General features: G+C 41.9%; 1 protein-coding gene across 4 annotated transcripts in view; it reads left to right on the top strand.

The window, feature by feature from the left end:
* The window catches only part of LARP4B (La ribonucleoprotein 4B), a 639,242-nt gene extending 628,137 nt beyond the window's left edge, over window positions 1-11,105 (top strand). For all 4 annotated transcript variants that reach the window (XM_078663295.1, XM_078663296.1, XM_078663294.1 and 1 more), the window contains one exon: window positions 7,403-11,105. In XM_078663295.1, coding sequence (XP_078519421.1) covers window positions 7,403-7,696 — 294 coding nt within the window. In that variant the 3' untranslated portion in view covers window positions 7,697-11,105. The remainder of the gene's footprint in view (window positions 1-7,402) is intronic.
* Window positions 11,106-12,023: the final 918 nt, after the last annotated feature.

The raw sequence follows: 12,023 nt of genomic DNA, 5'->3' as shown, positions 1-12,023 counted from the left end.
CCAGTAGGGCCGCGTGGGTGTCCGGACGCTCAGGCCGCGCTCTCTCCAGACCCCAGAGTTTCTCGTCCTCCCGCGTAATGTCAGCCAACAGAGTCTTTCGAACACCAGACGCCGTCGCGATGCATTGCCCCCGTACCACCGCTTTAAAGGCGTCCCATTCAATTACGGCTGAGCCCGCGGTGCCCGCATTGACCTGAAAGTATTCCTCAATGTTCGAGGCTATCGTGGTGCAGAAGAGCTGGTCGTCCAGCGCCTCCGGGCGCAGCTTCCAGGCAGGAACTCGGGGGCGGCACTGCGACCAGCGCAGGTGCAAAAGGAGCGGGTTATGATCGGAGATTGTGCGCGTGAGATACTCACTGTGGCACACCTCCGCATGCACGTCCTGGGAACACAGGAAGGTATCAATGCGGACGTGCAGGTCATGAAGGGCGGAAAAGAACGAGTAGTCTCTATCTGATGGATGGCCAGCTCTCCACGAGTCAACCAGATTCCATTGGGATTGCCAAGCGGAACGCGCAAGCGCCAGTCTGCCAGCCGGTGCATTCGGTAGGGGGGGGGGGGCGATCTGTCCAGCGCAGTGTCAGTAACACTATTAAAGTCCCCTCCGAGGAGCAAGGGTTCTACCAAGAAAGGGGCCAGCCTGTTGGACAGCAGAGAGAGAAAGGCCATTTGCTCCACATTCGGGGCGTATATACAACCCAATGTCAAGTCCCTCCCATCCAGCTTGCCTCGCACCATAATATACCTCCCCTCTGGGTCAGTTAGTTGTTGTGTGCATTGGAATGGAACCCCCGCCCGTACCCAGATAGCCCCCCCCTAGCATATGCAGAGTAACCAGTATGAAAGACCTGTCCTCGCCACCTTCTTTGCAGTGCTTTCCCCTCCTTAGCTAACAGGTGTGTTTCCTGGAGGAAGGCAAAGTGAATACCCCGTCTAACCAGAAAGGAGTGGATCTTGTGGCGTCTGTGCATAGTGTGCATCCCTTTTACGTCCCACGTGAGACATTTGTAGCCTAGGTCTGGTCCCATTGCAGTACCCATCGTGCTTCACTCATCTTCGCAGCGCCCTCCCTGACACGCCCAGGACCCCCCCCCAACCCCCTCCCCCCCAACCAAACCAAGCAAAAAAAAAAACAACTTCCACTCCCCGGACAGACAACCAACGTGGAATTCCCATCCAAACTCTAGTAAAGCAAGTGTATCTTAACAGAAGAGGGCTAGGGTGGTCAGTACGCCGACCCAACCAGGCCCGAAGTCCCCCGCTCCCACCCCCTCTCCCTGGAACATTCAGGAGGCTCCCCCCCCACGGCTCGTCCCTCCCTCCCCCCCCCCCCCCCCCGCTCTTCAGTGATAAGTCTCAGGAGTGGTGATCATCCCAGCGCTCAGCCTCTGGAGGCATCCACAACTCACAACCCAGTACCTTGTAGATATGTCCAGTACCGCCCAGGCCGCATCAGCTGAGGATTCCGTCCGCTGTTTGAGGAGTCACCACCGGTAGGTCCGCCTCCGAGAGATCCTGCACACTACTGGAGCCAGGGCTAAGAGCACTATTCTTCGATAGCTCCGATGCACTACTGGAAGGGCTGGCTTCTCCCTGGCTGATGGCCACTACCGCCAGTACCGCCTTAGCTCTTGCCTGCTGCCATCCCGACTGGGATCCAGTTCTCCTCGCTGGCGTCGTCTCTGCAGAGCGCCTCCTAGGCGAGGTCGTCAGGGGGGCATCCGTGCTTGACTCCTCTCTAGTGTCCAGCCAGCTCCAGGCCTCCTGCGGTGTGTGAAAGAAGTGGGTGTGATCCCCAGCAATGACCCTCAGCCGGGCCGGGAACAGCATAGCATATGACAGCTGCAAAGACCTCAATTTCCGCTTGACCGCCGTGAAAGAGGCCTGTTGCTTTTGCACATCTCTCGTGAAGTCTGGGAAAACCATGACCCTGCTATTGTCAATCTGCAGATCCGGCAGGTCCCTGGCCCTTTGGAGGATACAGTCCCGGTCTCTGAAGTGCAGGAGGCGCATCACTATCGGGCGCGGCAGACCACCAGGTTTGGGCGGTCGCGCTGGGACTCTGTGGGCGCGCTCTAGGGCAAAGAACGGGGAAAGTCCTTCTGGAGCCACCTCAGACCGCAGCCACCTCTCCAAGTAGGAGACCATATCCCGGCCCTCCACTTTTTCTGGCACTCCCACGAGGCGGAGGTTATTACGCCTAGAGCGCCCTTCGCTGTCCTCGGCTCTGAGCTCCAGCACTCGGACCTTCTGCGCCACTTCCGCCAGCGAAGCTCTCAGTGTAGCCACGTCTCCAGGCAATTCTTTCAGGGTCGACTCCGAGGACGCCACTCGCTCCTTAGAGACTCTGGTATCTCATGTGTAGTTATTGCCCAATTACTTTAACAGGTGGATCTGCCTAGCAGGCAAAATCTTTAATACCCCTACAGAAAGCCCATTAGATCCAGGGCCTTCAGGATTTTTAAACTAACTAAGGGAGAGGGATTGGCCTAAGGGCAAGGGTGGTTAACCTCAAATCTGGGCAAGGATGCGCAACATCCTGTGCTTCTGGGCAAATCACTTAATCTCCCAGTGCCTAACAAAAATGAATGTGTCCTCATGTAACGCAACTGGTGCTCGTGTAAAGCGCTCTGATACCCAATACCTTCGGGTCAAGTTTGCCCTATATAAAACTCAGTTAAAAAAAAAAAAATAAGTATTAGCTTTATCTAGTTCGTAAACATTATGACCTCAGTCACAGTCATATCAGTTTATCCAGAGTAAACTGGGATATGGAAATAAAGTTGTCTTTGTACCTTTCTTCCCAAATTTTCAAATTCAGTAGACTTGTAGCTTTCTATCAACTATCAGAAGTGATCCAGATGTAACCTTACTGCATTTGTTCTGGGGGCCTAGACTTCAATCAACAAATCATACTTGCACAGTAACATTTAAATAAATCTGAGCGAAAGAAGGTGTTGAGCGAAAAAACGTTAGTAAATCACCATGATTAAGATTGTCCTAATTTCCCTCCAATATGATGTTCACCCAGTCACCAGACTATTATGCCTAAAATGACTGCCTTTGGATTTATTTGTGCTATACACTGATCATTAGTGCCATATGTTCAATATAAGCAGGTTTTTGTGATAGACTGCATTTTGGGACGAGCCTGTCCCCCACATGGTATACAATCCTCTGCACTAAGTGGCCTACTGTGAATAGCTGGTACCCTAGCTTTTTGATTTTCTGAATCCTCACACTTTCCTACTGTGTCCAGAGCTGTAGGCCTGTTCATTAACATGAGTGAGGTTCTGGAGATGTTCTGTGATCTGGAGGAGGTGTGACAAACATGCTCTCAATTTACTGACATCGGACTACTGTCCCTGTCTTGGGGTTAGCATTAAGAGCATGGTGGCAATTTACCATGTTTTGTGAATCCCTAGTAGTGAACTTTTTAATCTGTCACTGGAGTGGAGACTACGCCTATAAAGTTGAACTTTTGTGTGCTAACCCATATCCTAGTGCTAACATCCCAAGTGTGTGTATGTTGTGCCTGGGGCCTGTGTGTACATGCATTATGTGTATGAGTCTGCTGAATTAATTAAAGGTGTGTTACTGTGTACAACATTGGAGAATGTTTGTTTTAACAGACAGTAGAAGTGTATTGCTAACATTCATGAATCTGGAAAGAGGAGGCCTAGACACTGAAGTGCAGTCAGAGGAGACAAAACTACTTTAGAAATTTGATTATGCCTTTTGCTGAGAGGAGCTGCTGATCAGTTGTTCAAGGGGAGAAGGGACCCTTTAGCGGAGTCCAACCTTTTGTCTTTTCCTTGGTTACTGTTGAGGTGTGGCTGTTAATAGCCAGGTACATGAAGCTTGCACCTCTTTATGCTTCTCTTGTGAGTGCTCCAGACTGGGGATGACCCTGCAGTGAGGCATCACAGTACACATAGTCTGTGTCTGGAGGGCAGCCTGGAAAAGACATTGTAAGGAAAACCATCCAAACCGGTTCTGAAAGTACAGACAGTAACTCAACATCTCCTGCTTGCTTTAAAAGTGGGTCCCACTGACCCGCTTGTTCGAATTAGGGATCTTTTTGACCAAGGACTGGAGTGCTCCGCAGAGTACTCCGAGTATTGCTGTGCAACTAGAAGTGCTATCAGCCTAATCGCCTGCTTTCAAGAGGTGTGGAAACATTGCCTAAACAAACCTTACAGAGCCACTGCAAAGGCTTTTTGGACAGGAGTTTGAAGATACCAAAGAAATTGTATGCAGAACAGTTCATGGTAATTGATGTGGATGGAGCAAATCTGATTTGCTCTTTGAAGGCCCGCAAGAATTATGTTCTGGAGAATATATTGCTTAAAATAATCTCAGCAGAGGACATATAATTCAAGACTGAGACTACACTTAAGGCACATGAAACACAAACTGTTTAGACACCATCATCACTGTCACTGTCAGGGACTTTGACAAGACATCAAAACTAGGTTTCAGCAAAAAGCTGCTAAACTTTAACTGAACGATCACTCGTAGGAAGTTTTGACTCCACTGAAGTTCAACCTCCGTAAAGGTGGTCTCCTTCAATAAAAGTTTAAACTCAAAAAGAGGTTTGAGCTCCAAAATAATGGGTCTGAGTCAAGAGCAGCCTTGAGAACCGGTTCACCTACCATTGAAGTTCAATCTTCAAAAAAAGGAACATTGTTTAAAAAACAAATCAATGGAAATGGAGATTTCAGCTCGGTGAAAACAAACCACCTGTGTTACTCATTCCACGGACTATCAGAAATGAAATGTAAGGGAGAGAAATACATAAATACCCACAGACTGGTCATACAGCAGCGCAGTAGATTCCCACTGTCAGGCACTCGGACCACTGAGTCAGCGAAAGAAGAAACACAAATTATGAATTTAAGAGGCTATTTTAGTGGCCAAATTTTCCAAGAAATGTACATTTCTTACGATTAAGTCTCTTGATCCACATTCTACACCTAAATCCCCTTTACGACTGCCTGAACATAATCTGGGGCCTGGAAAGAAGCAGAGGAGTATGGACAAGTGTAAGGTGAAGAGCAGATTTATGCTTAAAATAATCACATTTTGCCTAAGGAAATATCTTTGAATGCTTACTTACCCCCATCAAAGCCTCGCCAAGTGCTGGGGCATCTTCATATCAGGCATTCAATCAAAGGTCACCCTTTCATCACAAAGTTACTATGCAGTAGTATAGGAAGAAGATAACTTCCGACTAGAACTGTGAAAACAATTCAGTATCCCTCTACAATGAAGACTATTGTCCTGAGGCACATAGATTACTTATACTTTTGAGTACGTTTACTACTTTTTGATATTCACAAACTAGAATGTAAGTTACTACTGAAAAAAACACTTGGTTAAGTCTACACATGGCCAACCACTGGTACTGCAGCACCCTCCCATAGAAAATATTGGTGGTAGGGAGTTAAAGCAAAAATCTACAAAGGTGATGCGAAGTTAAATAATTTACTGTAGTTAAAAATATAAATAAATATAACAACCTTAAGTATGTAAAAATAGTACCTAGTTATGTTTAATTTTAAAATATTTTACCAACCTATGTTAAATTTAAAAAGTAAATAACCAATACATATTAATATAAACTTCAGAAAAATACCTTTAATATATTTCGTTGAGGTTTTCATTCAAAATCAATAGTGTTGTAGCATTTTTTTGTTTTACATTTAAAGTAACCAAATTAAACTAATTTACATAATATTTTACATACAAATATATTTAATATATATATTTTGAACTATTTTAAATAATGTATTTTATTTACCATTATTTCCTCTGTGGTTTTATTTTGACTCCTTACTTTAATTACCTCCATTATTTTTCAATGGGAGGGTATTGCAGTACCAGTGGTTGGCTATGTGTAGTGCTGGACGTTCTATAAAAGTGTAAGTTAATATAAACGTGTACGCTACTACAAAAGTGCAGTTTTGAATACCAATAAGTAGTACAATTACTTAAGTGTGAACTTACTCAAAAGCGCAGTTTGTGAATCGGGCCCTATTTGTTTTAAGATAAAGAACTTAAAGTGTAAACTGCCCTATCAAAACTATTTCCTTTTCTTATGAGCAGCAGTGAAATATGAGGCAGTACAAGCAGACTATGCGGCTGTCCATACAGTCAGAAAGCTCGATTTCACCATGAAGTGAATGAACCTTCTTCAGGTGAGGACCATGGGATTGCATCAGTACATATGTGAACTGGTGCACTGCCACTTCACAGGCATTCGTAAGCAGATATGATTGACAGTAGTGGAAGGAAAATAGCTTTCCTTTTTCCTGAACACTGCAATAATAGAGCACAGGATTTAGTGCAAGACTTTCAAATGTGGGCTTTTGATGTATTTTGGATACAGCGGCTATAGTCTATATAATACGAAACAAAATCACAATTATCCCCCCCTTGACTACAACCATCAGCAAATTTGTGGTGAAAGATGATCTGGCAGCCCAGCAGTGTTTTTGTAAAACATTTTATTACAGCTGTACTTGAAAATGCAGAAACTTAATTAAAAGCCACAAGCAATTCATCCTGATCAAGTGGCTAGCACCTCTCTTAAACAGGTTCCTCTATCACTCTATAATATTATGTGCAAATGCATATTTTTTTTAATGTGAAGCATACAGTAGCATGTGAGAGCTGCTTCTATGACGCAAATAGTAGCCTTCTGTCCATCCATAGTTTTGTTTCAACGCAGTATTCATATAAGAACATATTTAATTTGTGCTACAGAAATCTAAGACAATCTGTAAAGTATAGAAAAATGTAGTTAGTTCTTAAAAATAGTCTATAAGCTTGGCTTTTACCGAAAAATGTGCTGCAAATGTAGTTTGACCCCAAGAACCTCCCCCACCTAAAATAACCGTAAGAGATAATAAAAATGAATAATAGTCCCTTCTGCTTGGTTAGATGTTGAAGTTTTGAACTCCCCTTCAGCGTTTTTTTACATCTGGCTTTTTAAATAATACAATCCAAAATGTGATATAAATTGCACCATTTGACTTTATATTATCACATTTCCAACCCTCCCATGAGAGGATTAATGTGACGCCCCATGATTGCTGCTTAGTGCAATGTCTGTTTTGTTTTTTTAATGCATTTTTTTAAGAGCTACTTTTTCTTCCCATTAATTTCTTCTTACTTTTTTGTTAAATGCAAAAGTGCCATTGGTCTTAGAGTTGCTAGGTACTGTTTTTTCACAGAAAGTGCATAAGAATGTGGGTTACATTTTTAATCTTTGTTTAATGCTCAAATAATGCTGTTTGCACACAAGTGATATCATTTGAAATGACTGATGGGTATTTATCGACTAGGTCCAGATGTTGTTCCCCACCTTATGTCCATCTTCTTTGTCTTAATTGCTCAGGAGTTGAGAAAACCCAGTTATGCAGAGATTTGTCAGCGAACCAGTAAAGAAGCACCTACTTTGCAAGCACCGAAGGAGCTAAAGCAGGGCACTGTTTCTGCAGTTTGTGGCAAAGAAGAAAGGAAACCCACTGAAACTATGTTAGAAAAGCCTAAAGAACCTCTTCCTGTAAAGTCACATCCCGCACGACCACCCAAAGACCAGAGAAAACAGCCAGGACGCAGATCATCACCCCCACCGCTTGGAAAACGATTTTTCGTGGACCATAATACACCCCCAAAATCTCCTCAATGAAGGAGGACATTCTGAAATATTTACTTCTCACATTACGCCATGTCTCCTACTCAGTGAAACGAATGAGTTGCTGGTTAGGCCCTTGAAGCAGTATTGGTCGAAATGGAATACCGGTGGGTTATTGTTTTTCTCCCTAGGATACAGGCGAGGTACCTGCCTCTTGGTACCAGTACTCCCTTCTTCAATGACTCATTGTATTGAAACCTTATCTGTAGGTTTGTTCTTGATTAATTGGAGAAAAAGACACACAGCCTAATTTTGAATAAGAAATCAATTTGTCTGCATTTTATCACATTTTCCTCCTTTGAATACAATATTAAAAAACAGAACCATGTTGATAGATTTTTATAAATGGATTGCCTACAAACATGGTAAATGTCACAATAGAAAGGTAGCTACAGCAATTGACAGCTGTTTTTTTAGTGCAAGAAGAATTGAGATATGGTTTTGAGATACACAAAGAATATCCGTTAATGTTTCCTTGTTTAAACTGCTGTCAGTTGTAAGGAAATATTCTTGCACTTAAAGGTTAGGCTCCTGTGGTTGCTTTAGTCTTTTTGACCTTAGTTTGTGTATTATTACTTTGAGAAGAGCAAGAGCACCTTAATGGATGTTTTTTAGCATCTTGATCGTTTTGAATAACTGCAAGCTTGTAACCAGCTTCTCACTACAGAAAAAGGACATTCTATCAGAAGTACAAAGCACATTGTTAATAATTAAAATGAAAATGGTTAGAAGTACGTGGACCTTCTGGTTTACCTCCATAATTTGTGTATATTTTTTTTTAACTCATCCTAAGGTACTTGTGGCAAGCGGTCACATCTTCTGGTCCAAATAGCATAGACGTCTTCCTATTAATGCAAGCAATGGTGGCATTCTTCAGTTTTGAAAGTGGTGTCAAAATATTTTTTTGGTTTGCGTGGTGGAGGGAGAGGTCTCTGCTGTTATTTCGTTGGATGGGGTATTCCACAAAGTGTTTACTTTAGAAGTGATGCTTTCTGAAGGACAGGAATGCACTAAATTGAGGAAGATTCTAATAAAGTTGAATCTAAATTATTTTTTTTAAATGCCTGGAAAGGTTTTTTTGAGTATTCTGAATAGCGGGCAGTTTAAATGTGTGACAACACTTCCCGTTTACTTCAATAGTACCATTTGTTCCACACATTGTTTATTTAAACAGATGCTTTTTTAAAGAGAATTTCCATCCAATATTTAAAACTTGAATTTTATTTAAACTTGAAAAATGACTTTGCCTTAACTTTTGTATAAGACAGCTTAGAGTTAATTAAGTCTGACCCCCCTCAAGGGTTGGCATGCGTTGAATACAGAATTACTCAGTTACAGTATATATCTATTGTCACTGTTTTACTGGGTAATCGTACTGTAGTGCAGGAACTAGCATCAGATTTTGTAATATAAATTAAAGATCTCAGACACTTGATCTTTTTCAGATTGTTGAAAATTCTGTAAATGCAAATAGTCAATACTGTATTAAATATGTGCACTTGGGATTGTGTGCTTTGCTTGTACAGTTGTAAATAATCAGAACATATAAAAAGGTACCCTAAGAAATAAATCCGATAGAAATTATTGTTGATATATTATAAATGTTGCTGTTGAGCTGGATGTAGATAAACTAAATGTTGTGGTTTGACTATTACTTTATTTTTATTTTGATGTGTTGAATTGACTGCCTCTTCACTGACTACAGGAAATGGAAAGACATTTTAAACGCCTCATTCCCTTTTCTTTAGTATCCTATTGTGCATTTTAACAAAGAAAAGTGGGTTATTCAAATGTAAATAGTACCTGGTGGCAATATAGATTTGACGCCATTCAGATGATCGCAATGCCATTGAATATTTTAAGTGTTCCCAGTTTGCTAATCCACGCAAAAAACTGCCAAATAACCCCTAACCTTCATCTGACTTCTTTCTAACAAAGTTGTAGTGAAACTGAAAAGTTGGTTTTCTAAACGAATATTTCAGTGCCTGTAAGGAAAGTATGGCATGTCATTAGCTGGCCACTTTGAAAATGGGGTGTTGAATTCTAAATCGATTAACCAACTGTTTTGTGTTTGCTGAAAACGTTTTATTTTTTTGTATTTTTTTTGTAAATATGGCCTAATTAGGGAAATAGTTTCTAAAGGAGCACATTGAATGCCATCATAAATAGTCTATCTAATCCTGTTCTGGGATGAGCATTTAGCAGGCATTCAGACTTTCCAAACCGGGTTCAGTGAACATGGCAGTTACATTTTGACACGTTTTAAGCTAGCTGTGATTTATTTGGTTTGTCTGCTAAGAAGTTCTAAGATTAACAGCTGTAAACACTAATAGACCATGGTCATTTACAGCACAGATGTACAGCTGACCATGTTAGCCAGTTGATACATTGTCGGATAATATCTTGAGATCAGCAGGAGGTGTTTTGTTCTATTTTCTGCTGCCATTTGTACTAGGTCAAGACACTGTAATTGCTGCTTAGCAAACAATTCTGTGGCATAAAGAATTTAAGCCTAGCTCTGATGTTTTACTAAATTTCTTTGTTTTTTATTTTAATAAAGCAAAATGACATGCCAAATCGCTGTATCGTACACATAAATCTTTGCTGCAGTTGTTTCTAAGAGTTCAGATTCAGGCTGGTGAGAAACAAAATAGAGTTGCGCATGCTGGTTGTTGCTATGTTGCATTACCTTCAGCTAAATGTGAAGCAATAATAAAAAAATGCCCCTGCAAAGCCGAATCTAATTGGGTTCGCAAATAAAATAATTATAATTGTTTTTGTTAATTAATGGAAATGTGCTGCGATGGAATTAGAGGTGGCAAACCTGTTTGGTTTAATTCAGTAATTGTGATCATTATCGGACTAGTATTAGAAAGCCAGCATTGGAAAGGTTTCTTTAATGAATAGGTACAAATGCTGTTTGTGAGCAACTCCTCTACCCGTGGCATTGATAAACCTGTAATCTACCATTACTTAAATAAGCAGTATAATGTGCAGTCTTGGTGCTGCTCTTTGTTTTGAGTTTCTGTAAAGGGGTTCTTATTTGTGCTGGTGATGCAGTGTATCACAAGAGCATCAAGCTGACTGTAAGGGTGCATAACTGTCTGTATCTCCTTTAGCTAAATATGGTTTAGGGGTTTTATGTGCTTTGCAACCTGTTACACTAATAGCAGCAGACAATTGGAAGTGGAAAGTTAGTTAACAGCTGCCGAGTCACGGAACAAGAATGTAATCTGGAAGCTTTTTGAGGGACTTTAATTTTGTTCTATTTCTTCCATTAAGACTGGAATCAAGCTTATATGTAAACTATTTGTAATTTAAGTTTCCTTTTTGTGTCATACAATGTAAAATTGTCTAATTTGGAAAAATGTAGGTTCTGAAAAATAAAGATTTAGGCACTGTTGATTTCTCTTGTTCTTTCAACTGTGTAAGATTATAGCTGACACTAATAGGCACTAGTAGACATCAGTACATAGTTGGTTTTATTTATGTACTGAGATTACCTGGCAAGATATACACAGTTTTTCTAAATTCCACTAAGTTGTCAGTAAAAATTGACTCTGCTTGATATCTCTTAGTCTGGAGCTGCTAACGCACCACCAGTCCTCCAGGTTCAGATTAAGCAGAGCCTGGAATTTGTTACTCACTGAGATCTCGCCAAGGCACATATTAGTGCCACTTGCACTGCTTACTTAACCTACTACATTTGTGTCTCCACTTTTTCTGGACTTCCATCTCAAAACGGCTGTGCTGTTGCCCACATGTGTCATAACCTCCCCAAGATCTTCCTGCTCTTGTTGATGTCCTTCATCCTTATTGCTGCCCTTTAGTGACTGAACCTTCAAATACCTTCTTAGCGGGAGGATAATATCTGATAGAGACTTCTAGCTACAGTTTCCTTCTATCTGAAAGAAACCGGTTCGTATTAGATTCCTTACCTTAGAATATCCCCAGGCGTCAGACTGGATCTGGAAACTTTTGCGTAGCAGTACCCTTGCGCGTCGGTAGGCGTCGTCTGCCGCTCCACGTCCGTCGTTGGTGCCGGGATGACATCGCCGGACTACTTGGACGCCGCCCTCGCGCGCTGACGTCAATGCTTCTTTTTTCCGCGCTAGCAAGCACCGATCCGGAAAAAGTAGTACCGATAGTCAATTTTTTACTAACTTTTTCGTTCCTTTTTGATCATCTTTTGAAGTCTATCGACTCCGACTCCGACGGTGCCGGTAGGGATAAGAAAACAACAATGCAGGGGCATTGTTGTTTTCTTATGTTTCGTATGGGTCAATGTTGGTCCATCCCTGAACGGTTGTGAGGATTTACC

Source organism: Lissotriton helveticus, chromosome 10 (genome assembly GCF_964261635.1).
Source record: "Lissotriton helveticus chromosome 10, aLisHel1.1, whole genome shotgun sequence".
Taxonomy (NCBI): domain Eukaryota; kingdom Metazoa; phylum Chordata; class Amphibia; order Caudata; family Salamandridae; genus Lissotriton; species Lissotriton helveticus.
The sequence above is the reverse complement of the archived record's forward strand: the minus strand, read 5'-3'. Positions and strand labels throughout refer to the sequence as shown.